At 35.0% G+C, this 13,062-nt stretch overlaps 1 protein-coding gene across 14 annotated transcripts in view; it reads left to right on the plus strand.

The window, feature by feature from the left end:
- rapgef1b (Rap guanine nucleotide exchange factor (GEF) 1b) overlaps positions 1-13,062 on the plus strand; it is a 45,664-nt gene that overhangs the window by 23,635 nt on the left and 8,967 nt on the right. For 4 of the 14 annotated variants that reach the window (XM_079898595.1, XM_079898587.1, XM_079898592.1 and 1 more), the window contains 9 exons: positions 734-854; positions 1,700-1,883; positions 2,433-2,909; positions 4,459-4,664; positions 6,624-6,779; positions 9,443-9,595; positions 11,534-11,620; positions 11,705-11,790; positions 11,883-11,979. In XM_079898595.1, coding sequence (XP_079754721.1) covers positions 734-854; positions 1,700-1,883; positions 2,433-2,909; positions 4,459-4,664; positions 6,624-6,779; positions 9,443-9,595; positions 11,534-11,620; positions 11,705-11,790; positions 11,883-11,979 — 1,567 coding nt within the window. Of the gene's footprint in view, positions 1-733; positions 855-1,696; positions 1,884-2,432; positions 2,910-4,458; positions 4,665-6,623; positions 6,780-9,442; positions 9,596-11,533; positions 11,621-11,704; positions 11,791-11,882; positions 11,980-13,062 lie in introns of all 14 variants that reach the window. The other 10 variants (XM_079898594.1, XM_079898599.1, XM_079898586.1 and 7 more) reach the window with 4 other exon arrangements.

Genomic DNA, 13,062 nt, shown 5'->3' on the forward strand with positions numbered 1-13,062 from the left:
CCGTCAATCTTAAAGGATCCTAATGGGGATAATTTTGAAATAAATAATTTCGAAGTTGTAAAGAAAACAAAGATTATTGGAATATAACTTTCTCTGTTATTAGTTTGATTTACTAGCAATTTCTGAGTGAAAATTGTTTCTGCTCCAATTTTATTCCAGTGTAGTTTCCAATAGGAATATCATAATTCTCAAAAGAATATTTCTTTAGTGCATCAAAAGAGAATTTTCAGGATCTTTCAGATAAAATGAAACCCGATAAATGTTCAGTAAGATGAAAGTGTTCCTAAAATCCTGTAGGATCTGATTTGATTCTTAGAATATTCTAATTTAATCCTTTTGGATCTTATGAAATAGTTCCAAATTTTAATACAAATTCCAAATGGAATCCTGTGCGCATTCCTTCAGGATTTTTGCCTAGAGATGCATCCCGCTCTAATCCTTCCCACTGGGTGTTCTATGATTAGTTTATTCTAATGTTTCTATGGTTACCTGGTAGAGCTTCATTGAAGTGAAGAATCGTCAGGGAAACCCAAGATCCGAACTCACCGCCCACACATTCCACTGCTGTGCTACTTTTATGTGTGTGTTATGTGTGAGTGTGTCCAATTAAATTCCTGGCTAGACCCTCGCTAACTGTGTGTAGACTGTCTGTGCTCGTTTCTTTTGACCTTGTTACATTGTTTGTTTCATACTTGTGAACTCATTTGCATATTTATGCATATTGTGCCCATAGCCCGCCCGCTCTGCCTCCCAAGAAGCGACAGTCGGCCTCCTCCCCCACGCGTGTTGCCGTGGTAGCGCCGATGAGTCGAGGATCATGTGGTCTCAACCTGCCTCCTGGAGCTCTAAACCAGGTACGGCTCCTGATCACGGCCTTTGAACTTTGACCTTTTGACACAGCCTTAATTTTGATTTTTCTTAACTTAAAAGTGAAGTATGTAATATTGAATGGTGTTTGAATCTGTATTTTTATTGTTAACTGAAACCATTGAAAGTATTTTTGTTAATTGAAATAAAGTAAAATAAAATATAAATATTTGATAAAAAACTAAAACTTGATGAGAATTAACTGAAATAGGTTTAAGCTGAAGTACTAAAATGACTCAAATTCAAATAATAACTATATAGAAATATTTGTGCCATCAAATCGATTAGTCGCATAAAACTAGCATAAAAGTTTGTAAATATATGTGTGTATATAAATATAAATATATATATATATATATATATATATATATATATATATACACACACACACACACAGTCACAGACACACACACACACACACAGTCACACACACACACACACACACAGTCACACACACACACACACACACACACACACACACACACACACACACATATACGTATTTACATATACACAAATAACTTTTATGTTAGATGCAATTAATTGATTTGACAGCACTAATATATAGAAAAAAATAAGAAATATAGAATTTTATAAAACAAAACTAATTAAAAATATTTTTTGAATAATTTGAAAAACAAAAAATGTATAAAAAATCAAATAAAAAGAGATTGCAAAATAAAAAAAAATACAATTAAAGTGGAAACTGATATAAAGCTAATCTTTATATTGTGTATTTTAACATGACTGGAAGTGCTTACAGTCCAGTGGATTCCTGTACAACATCAGTGTGATGATGGTGTTGTGGTTGCATGTTGTGTGGTTAAAGCAGCAGGAGTTTGATGTGGATCTCCTCCAGAGGCGTTTCTCCGGCGGGAGCCAGTCGTACGGTGGGGATTCACCTCGTCTCTCTCCCTGTAACAGCATGGGAAAGCTCAGCAAGTCCGACGAGCAGCTCTCTTCACTGGAGCGAGACAGCGGGCAGTGCTCTCGCAACACTAGCTGTGAAACACTAGGTATACACACACTATTACACTGTTTGGTTTCTCCCTCCATTTCTGTCTCCTGATGGAGTTTTGGTTCCTTGCCACGGTTACCTTTGGCTTGCTTAGCTGGGGTTTAAAAGACACTTAACCTTCATTAATATCATCGATTTTGACACAAAACTTGACACAAAACTTGAACTGAATTGAGCTCAATGTCTTCTGTAGAGCTGCTTTATAGCTGAATCGAATTTGTGTTCATAATTGATAATTTTTGCAACATCGACACTTATTAAATCAACATTGAACAGCTGAATAATATCACTATTGTATTCTGTAGCGCTACTTTATCACTGAATTGAACTCATTTCATAATTGATGAAGTTATTGAACTGAAGTGAATCAACTCTGTCAATAATGGCACTATTGTTTTACAGCAGAAAGTTTGCATCATTCATTTGTTATTTTCCTGTTTATAATTGTGAATCCGAATTGTATAAAGAGCTACATAAATAATGACTTCACTACTATTATGAATGTTTGAGTAAAAGTTTGATTTGATCCTCTGCTTTTTTTCTATAGAGGGATACGATCCGGATTACGACTTCCTACATCAGGATCTGTCCGTCTCCGACCCGTTACCGTTTCCCACCGGCACTGGCAGCAGTCTGAGCCCTCTCCCAGAATGCCACGGGGAGTCTCAGTCATTAAGCCCCGCCCATGCCCCGCCCACCCACCCGCGTTTCAGTGCTCCCGTCACCAATCAGGCTTCCCTGGACTACTGGACTCCGCCCCTCACTCCTGGACAGACCAATCGCGTGCATCCACCCGCCCTCCCCCAGAAGAAGCGACGATCCGCACCCATCTTATCAGCGTACCCTCTTTACGAGCGCCTCCCATCGCACTACGATAACCTATCAGAAGAGGAGCAGCCCACGCCACCGTTCCCGCTGGTGACGCCGGTGTCGCCCCTTCCTCAGGTCAACGGTGGAGACGAACTCTCACAGTATACGGACGCCGACAGCCCGCCGCCGCTACCAGAGAAGAAGGGCAAACAGAGTAAGAGGAAAAGCTGCACAAAGTGATACATTCGCAGTCAGAAGAAATTCGATTTTTAATGAACGAGTGAATCTCTTGAAATATCATCCAGAAACACGTCTGGGTCTTATTTCATCCCAAAAGAAATACATAAGATATTATTTTTTGAAAATGAAGCCAATTTTTTCAGGACCTTTAGGACTTTTATGCATTGCCACATCGTCACATGATGTGAAATCATTCTAATATTCTGATTTGGTCCTCAATTGTTATTATTGTTGGTTCTTGTTTATCAATAATGTTTCTTGTTATTATCAATGTTGAAAATATTGCTGCTTGCTTAATATATTTAAGGAAACTGTGATGCTTTTTTTTTTTTTTTTTTTTTTCAACTTTGATAATAATCAGAAATGTTTTTTGAGCATCAAATCATCATATTAGAATGATTTCTGAAGGATCATGTGACACTGAAGACTGGAGTAATGATGCTGAAAATACAGCTTTGATCACAGGAATAAATTACGTTTTTTTAATATTAAACTAGTAAACTACTTTAAATAGTAACAATATTTCACAATATTACTGTTTTTACTGTATTTTTGCTTAAGGCGAGACACTACAGGTGAATAGGGTAAAAATTTTAACTAGCAGATCTCACCATGAGACTTTACGAGTTGATTACCTACATTAAGATGAAAAAAAAAATGTATTACAAGTTTTCTGTAATTTAATGTTTAAATATGCAAATTAGGGATTATCTAATTAAATATGCACTCATTTGCATATATTTAAAAAAAAAAACGAAATCTGAGTATTGGATAAAGCCAGGTTAAAAATTATTTTTTCATTGTGTTCACATATTAGATGGGAAAAAAATTACAGAGGGATTTATGGATATCTACTTTAGTTATCCTTTAAATCAGAAAATACTGTCAATAGCCTTAAATGATTTTCGCCCTGTTTTTTGGAATAAAATGTTATATAAATCAGGCTAGGAATAATATATCTACAAATCCCTCTGTAAATGTCTTCATAATATATCTAGGTACAAGACTGGAAAGTTTGGTGTGTATAGGTGCTACTGAAGTGGAGATTTCAGACTTGGAGTATGAGAGAAAAGTCATTTTGAGAAAACGGGCTTTAAAGATTTATATCAGCCAATGAGATTGCGCATTCAGCCCTTTTACTTTCACGATTGGTTGCTGATAAAAAGGAAATTACCATATTTGGATCCGCGCCAACTTTTGTTGAATTTATGAGAAAATCTACAGACGCAAACAGACAAAGTGTAGTAAAATAAAGACCTAAATGTGTATTTCTGACTTTTTTTCACCACAAGTCTGAAAGAAGACATGTTATTGAAGACAAATATCCAAAAATCTCAAAATTGACCAGTAAAAAAAAAACTATGTTTTTGCCTGCCGTGTCTCGCCTTAAATAAATACAAGCTTGGTGAACATAAGAGACTTATTTAAATGATTAATTAATCTTTTGACCGGTAGTGTATACTGTTTTTACAGAATTCAAAACCAAGCAAATGCCTCTTTTTTTTGTATGTTCAACTCTGTAGTTCTGCAGTATATGCAGTTTGTGGAGGATTATTCGGAGCCGCAGCCGTCCGTCTTCTATCAGACGCCACAGAAAGAGAGTATTTACGAGCAGCGGAGGAACAAGCGCTTTCAGGAGGTCTACGGCTTCAATGACTCCTACAGCAGCTCAGACTCTGTGCACGAACCCGTCCCACCGCCAGCGCTGCCACCCAAACAGAGACAACTGGTGAGTTATCATCCAGCGCATGTTATCAGTGACCTGTGCCTGAGGGCATTGAGCATGGAGCAGGTCAAAGGTTAAGATCCGAAAGGTGAGAGGTCAAACTGAGGTTCTTTAGATTAGGCCACATGTGACTGGTCTGGTGGGACACGTCAGGGTCACTGTAAAGTCAAGTGGAAAACACGGATTAACTATGTTTTTTTAGTTTTTTTGTAAAAGAGTTACAGATTAGATTAGATTCTTTACCAAACCGGAACTGTAGGGTATTTCTGCCACAGCAGTTACACTTTATTTCAATGCTCCACTTTAGACAGTCTAATAACTAGAAGTAACTACATGTCAACTAACTCTCATTAGAGTATTAGTAGTTAGGTTTGGGTTAGTTGACATGTACTTTAAAGTTACTAATAGTCAGGAGAATGTCTTTCTGGGAGCATCAGAATAAAGTGTTAGCAGATTTTAAGCAGACAGTCTACTAATGCTCTAATGCAGGGCTATTCAATTGGCGACCCGTGGGCCAAATCCGGCCCGCCAATCATCTCAATCATTTTGCAGCCATGTATCTATCCAAATTTTGGGAAACCGTTTCTCAGGTCAGTCGGAGCGCTTAAAGAGCTGTTTTTGAGCATCAGTCGGCTTCATTTTTTCTCTTTGCGTTTACTTCCAGTCCTGGACACCATTATTAAACAGCGCTGCGACATCCAGTGAGGAGCATTATAATTTGACACACACCTCCGGTACAAACCACAAATCACTCGATGATTAAACTAGTATTAAATCGGATGAAACAGCCTCAACATTCCCAACAAGACTGATGAGGGAATAAGGAGAAACACGGTGCCATGAACGAAGTTAAAAGACTTTTAAATCACCAAATCACCACCCTTATTTACCATGAATTTACTGTAGTAACACTGACCGTATTTACCATGGTTTGGGCAGAAATGTGCATTTTTACATTAAATACTATGTTATAGTCATTTATATTGCATTAGATTTATTAGGTAGGGGAATATAATTCATTTTTGTTATGAAATTATGTCAGTTTGTTCGTGAAGATTTGTGTATAGATTTTTACCTGTGTTTAGGCATTTTTATTATATAACGTATAGATTCATAATATCATAATATCATTTGACAGTGGTAGCGAGTAGCCATGCATGGTTTTACCTGTGGTTACCAAGTTAGTCTCACTGTCAGAATATTTTAATTTAAGCCTATAATAATTATAAATAAAATAATTCTTACCAATAGCTATGAGCTTGTATAATTCATATATTTGTTCCAAGGAAAATAGTTCTACACGGCTGTAAATTATCAAGGTTTTATTTACAATGGTCCTTTATCTGCATACTGTTGGGTATCAAGTTCCAAGTAAATACAATACTTTTACTTTTTAGGTTTACTTTAGCTTATTTATTAAAACTGTTATTTAACTGGCCATTTTTATATATATATATATTAGGGCTGTCAAACGATTAATCGCATCCAAAATAAAAGTTTGTGTTTACATAATATATGTGTGTGTATGGAGTATAATTATTTTCTATATATAAATACACACACATGCATATATATTTAAGAAAAATGTGTTATTTATATATAAAATATTTATATATAATATAAATTATATATAATATAAATATATATACACAGTATATACATGCAAATATTTCTTAAATATATACATGCATGTGTGTGTATTTATATATAGAAAATAATTATACACCGTACACACATATATTATGTAAAAACAAACTTTTATTTTGGATGCGATTAATCGCGATTAATACACTTACTATATATACACACACAAACACATGTTGCCTTTAAACCAGCTTCTACTTTTTTCCAGCTGAGTTAATATAACTCTCTTTGCTTTTCTTTCTTTTTAACCTGATTTCTTCTTCTTTTCTTTCCTCTGTCTCTCTTCTTCCTGTTCCATGTTTCTGTCTTGTGCTCTAGGCCTCCTATACCTCTCCTTCTTCATCCTCCTCTTCCTCTTTTTCAATTCTCCCTCCTCCTGCTGGGCTTGTGGAGGAGGCGGAGCCTGCTCTTGGTCTCAGCCTATCAGTGTCTAACTCCTTCCTCAGTGGCCACGCCTCTTTGACCACACCTGTGGTGAGTGAGCAGTTTAGGAGTGGAGTGAAAACAATTAAGAAGGAATTTAGTTTTTTTCAAAGTGTTAAGAAGAAGTATTTCAGGGCTAGTATTTAATAATAAAATTAATATATATATACAGAATACATAGAATATAACACGTTTCATGAATGAAGCCTATTATACTCTCTGTACGTCTGCATATGTATCATCTGTATTCAGTGTGTTCTGGTCATTTTGTGTGTGGTTTCGGCTCACATGTGCTCTTCATATGGTTTTGTCATCATTTTTAACATGTCTCCCTGGGGTGGTTATTAAACCGCTGTTCAGATGTGACTTAAAGATTATTTATGGAGTTTGCGCGTCCACTTTGCCCTTTTGGGTTTTATTTGGTGACTTTTGGAACCAGAACTAAAGCTGAATTAAAGTTTAAGTCTAAAATCTTATCTAATCTTAATTTATCTGATTATCTGGGTTTAAGGTTTAAATCCATGGCTTATCAAAATGCTGTTTAATCTTCATGTAGCATTAAAACTAAGATCACGACTGCCCCTCATACATGCATTATTTTATTGAATAACTCTGGCCTCCAGTTGCATTGGATTTCACGAACACCTTCTAGTGCTTTATTAGACACTTTTTTACTTTTGCTCATTGCATCAAAGGTGGCTTGTGTAGTCAAACTTTTGATTGGCATAAATTTGGACCATATTTTGTACACAATAAAAGGTGAATTATTTATTATCTTTTTATCTCTAGAAGTTTTTTGCCGAAATTTATCTCACATCTCTTGCCTTCATGTATCTCACGATAACTTAAGAGTTGTGATATTTTTCTAGAATTTCAGATTCTACTGTTATGTACGACCAGACATGACATGTTTCTAGCATCAAATGTTTCTGTCCTCACTGAAAGTGTATATTAATAGCTTTAAAAAAATGCTATGATGAAAATATACGATGAAGATGCTGAAAGAGTCTGTTATTGCTATTGTTATTATTGTTTACTAAAACTATTAAAAGTCATTTTTCATTGAAATAAAGCTCAAATAAATGATAAATATAAGAAGAAATTATACTTATATAAGTTGAAGTTAAAGTACTTAAGTGACTAAATCTGAAATAAATAGAAATTTAAAGGGGTGGTTGATTATGATTTCACTTTTCTAACTTTAGTTAGTGTGTAATGTTGCTGTTTGAGCAAAAAAAAACATCTGCAAAGTTACAACACTCAAAGTTCAAAGCAAAGGGAGATATTTGCTTTTAAAGAAATCGCTTTTTAAGGACTACAACAAACGGCTGGTAGAGACACGACATTCCTCCCGAGTTAGTGACATCACCAACTCTAAAATTTACATAAACCCCGCCCCCAGAACACGATTTATAGATTATCAAGACTGAATATGCTAATCAATGACTAGAAGATAACTCCACATAAGCTTCATAAATTCATCAACTAACAATTCAGAAACGTCCTGTTGCTTCTACATGTTGTCACTTCTTCTTGAGTCTCTCCATCATTGTTTGACTCCGGTTTGAACATAAAAGGCTGAAAGTTTTAGGAATTTTCAGTGCATGTCTGTGTGAGTGCAAGCTGTTGAAGCTCCGCCCATTGTGCCGGGAGCAGCAGCTCATTTGCATTTAAAGAGACAGACACAAAAACGGTGCGTTTTTGCTCATCCTCAAAGTGACAATTTTAACATGCTTTATAAAAATATCTGTGGGGTATTATGAGCTAAAACTTCACATACACACTCTGAGGGCATCAGAGACTTATTTTACATCTTGTGAAAAGGGCATTATACCACCCCTTTAAGATAATTAAAATTGAAATAAAAATCTAATATGACTTAAGCACATAACAAAATAACTAAAACTTTAAATTAAAATGAAAACTGAAAATATTAAAATAAAAGCTAACTCAAAATCTTAATAAATACTACACAGGTTGTTACCGAGATCAGCAAGCTGTTATTTGGAGTGTTTCTCCCTAGTGATGGGTTTTTTAAACTAGTTTGTCATGGTAACGGAATCTGGGAATTGTGCTGGAATGTTCTGTGCTCTTGACCCCTGACCTTAGAGGTCAGAGAAGAAGCAATATGATGTTTATGTGTGTGTGTGAGTGAGTGTGTGCCTAAGGAAAGACTGAACCATTTTGTTCAGTAAAGTGTGTGTGTGAGGCAAGATTGTGAGGCTCCATATGTATTTTTCCCCCTCTTTCTATCTCTTTTCCTCACTCCCTCCTCTGAGTCTCTGTGGAATGCTTACATTCCAGAATATCACAGATGGAATAGAATGGGGGAAGCTCTTCCCGATCTCTCCGGGAAACATGTTGGACCATGTTTGTTGAGCTGTGAGTGTGTGTGTGTGATGGGATGAATTGGAATGTTGTTGCTGGTGTTCCAGACGAGTCCCTGCAGGTGTTTTAATCCCTCTAAGCAACATCCGGAAGTTCCGCCAGGATTTGACTTGTCCAGCGTTGTGTTGTATTGCCTGATAGAGTTTGTTCTCTCTTTAGTGGGTGTTTACTAATTTAAACTCGCTGTCCTGCTATTTTACACTGAATAGAACATATTTCCTTCTCCGTTCTCCTGTCTTTTCCCTTCTTTTCAGATTTATTCCAAATACTTCCTCTGATTCCATCTTTCCTCTCCCATTTCTTCTCTTTTCTTCTGTTTGCACCAGTCGCAGAGTTCTGACCCGGTCGGCTCGACCAATGCCGGCAGAGCTCTAGATGGTGGTGGTGTCTCTAACGGGTCCTTGACCAGCTCTCTGGTCTCTCTGGCCGTCTGTCTTCCTTCTGAGTCTTCTCTTTCTGACTCGCTTCTTACCTCCGCGGTAAACACACTCAAGAACACACACACACACACTCAAGAACACACACATTTCAGTAATTATCAGAATATGGGCTTCTATTGTTTTTAAATAAAGCAAATAATAATAACTAGTCCTTAATAACCATGTCTTTGCATTTCTAACTAAAAATAAAACATTTATTTATTAACTATTTTGGTAACACTTTACTTAAAGCCTTTATGTATAATAAAAAAGGCATTAATAATGACTTATGCACATTATAATACATTTGTATGATCTTGTGAATAATTGTAACCACCATTTGCACAGCTTTATAAAGTTTAATTCTTCAAAACACATTACCAGTTTCAGATTTAACAAAGAATCGACGAATATTTATTATGCATTTTAATTTGGGTTGCGATTATTTATAAAAAGATATAAATGCATTATAGCATGCATTATGAATACATTTACGATGCGTAATACATGAAGGCTTTATGTAAAGTGTTACCACTATTTCTTCTGCTTAAGACGTCCCCCAAAAGGAGGTGCAGTTTTGTCTGAAAAGCATAGATATTTTATAAACACACATGAAAAATGATACTTTATCTCAGCTTTTCCTGAAAATATAATATGGATTGGAGTATTATATGCACTTCCTTGTGAGTGTTTTGTTGTTGTAAAAAACAACCAAATAAAGCATTATGCAAGAATGTTATATTAAGAAAATATTGTAAATGTGTGTGCATCGATGCCATCTAGTGGTAAACATATTCTAAATGTCATTTCTGTGTCTTATAACTTTGGTTTTCAGTGAAAAGTCTTGAGTTTTCTGAGTGAAAAAGATAGGTGTGCTATTGCTTTTTGAAACAGATTGGAAAATTTTCACATTTGGGACAATAAAATGGGGTCCTGGGCAGTGCTATTTTGGATATTAATATACTATTATTGTTTCTGTTAATATTTTGGATTAGATTCTATTTTTCTGTTTTCATTTTATTTTAGTCATTTTGTTGTTGTTTTTCTTCATTTTTGCTAGTTTTGAATAAATAAAAATCTCTATATAGTTTTTAGTTTTGGTTTTCCTAAACTTAAGGGACATGATGATGGAAAAAATATGAGATGGGAGGAAAAATGATGTTTCAATGCTCTTGGGTTCTTGCGCAAAAGTTTTGCGTTCCCCTGAGAAAACAAATGTTTTTTCCTCCATTCTCATATTTTTTTCCATCACTATGTCTCTTAAGGGGTCCGGAAGTTTTAGTTAATTTAGTACTTAGAGAAATATTGCCTTTGCCACTAACTGCAATGAAATAAGTTTTTTTTTTTTTTTCAGCTAATGTTTATTTAATTTAAAGTAATGTAAAAGCCTTTTTTTATGCGTTTAGTTTTAGGGAACGTTTACACGACCACAGTGTACCAAAACGTGGCGTTTTTTCGCATACAGATGCGATGTCACTTTTTAAAGAAACACTACGTGCCTATAGACGTAATACTCATGTGCATGATGTCACCGTTTTCACAAATTCTTGTTTTTGTAGTTTACACGGAAACGAGAACGGTATTGTTTTATAAAAAAAACCTGTTTTCAAAAGTTTGTGTTTTCAGGCACCCAAAACGCAGTTGTCGTGTAAATGAACGGCCAAAAATGTTTTACAGTTTTAAGTTAATGTAAACGGGTACAATTTTAAAATAAAATTTTAGAATAAGTTAATAATAATAATAATAATCCTGGTCCTGAGTCGTATCTAGAGACCTGAATATCATAAGCAAACACCCAAAGCTCTCTAGCAACCATCCTTCCTAATTTCCTCAGAAAATGTAAACTCTTTTTGTGCGTTTAGTGGTATTTTGCACCGGTTTACTGTATGTCGTGAGGCAAACCATGTGGAGCTTAAACAATGTGTGTGTGTATGAAGGTGAATATTGGATTCCTGCCTGTCCCAGTTGTGACGTTTGTCCCTGTTGTTATTGCTATAGAGTGAAAGTGTTGATGAAGGTGGCGAGGGAGAGTATGTGAACCTGTACTCGTCCACTCAGGCTAACGGAGACAACACACACCGCACTGTAAGTGCCCATGTGTGTCATTGTGTTAAGGTGACCGTGTGTGTGTGTGTGTTTGGAGTGTAATTATATTTTTTAATTCTTCAGGACACCTCTTCATGTGATGATGTGCTTCAAGACCACACCCCTCACATACCCACGTCCAATAGCAAGGAAGCATTGTCTAAGGACAGGTATGAAATCAAGTCTTTGTGCTTGTGTGTGTGGTGCTTCGGGCAGGTCAGAGATGTGTGAATATGTGTGTAATGTTTTCTCTCGCTCACAGGCCGAAAGAACCCAGTCATGGTCAGATAGATGATGTTGATGAATTATCCCTCATTGATCATAATGACATTATGGACCGCATCACGCTCAAAGCAGAGGTAATAATGCTCTTTCGTAAAGTTTCATAATGCGTTCATAAACTGTACAAAACCTTTATTACACATCTTAAACCAAAAGCCAGGAACAATGTAAACCTGGAAATATTAGGATTGATTGATTGATTGATTGATTGATTGATTGATGCATTTCTGCTATTTACTTTTGCATTTGTGCATTTATTTTTTTTCATTTATTTTCTCATTTTTATATATAATTTGTTTTTTTGTCTATATAGTTTTTATTACGTTTAAGTTTGTTTTGTTTTAGTTAATTTGGTACTTCAATTTTAACTAAATGAAAATGAGAAAATGTTGCCTTAAAAAAGAAAAATTTTATATATCATTTTATTTCTGTTAATATTTATTTTATTTCAAGTACTTATTTATGGTTTTAGTTAACCATAATAACCCTGCTCCTGGGTCAAAATGAGTAATAAAATAATAATAAAGTTTTTATAAAGATTAAAATTTTAAAACTCTTTATCCATTAATGAGTGATAAGTCATGGAAAAGCATGGAAAAAGGGTGGGAACTCTGAAAAATAGTTTAGCATTAAATTAGTAGTTACTTAACAGATAATAAAACTGTAGAAGTACAAATAGTATGAAAATAGAAAATCAGATAAACATAATTTACAAACTATTGCTGCACAATTCTGGATAAATTGAGAAAGTTTTCTTTTGTTGATTAAAATAGAGATCACGATTCTGAATTAACAAATAAACAAAATAGCATGTCATTTACTAGAGGTTCTGACAAAATGTTAATTGCTGCAGTATATTTAATATGAATATTAATGTTATCATCCATTTTAATTTAATTGAAAAAAAAGTTTGAATGAATGATTCAATGAATCACTCATAAAGACTTCACTTGCTTCATTACTGGATAAATCAGCGTTTTTGATCGAATCTCTTGATTGAATAATTTAATGCGAATACATTTTTTTAACAGTCACTTGTCGCCACCTACTGGTGTAATGATGGCATTGACACAATCGTTATCTTTCCAAGTTACTTTCAAAAGCTGATTTACTCTATTTTGATCGCTACTGTAGACATCAGTGTTTATATCTGAATTATA

This window comes from Squalius cephalus (assembly GCF_949319135.1).
Source record: "Squalius cephalus genome assembly, chromosome: 17".
Lineage (NCBI taxonomy): Eukaryota > Metazoa > Chordata > Actinopteri > Cypriniformes > Leuciscidae > Squalius > Squalius cephalus.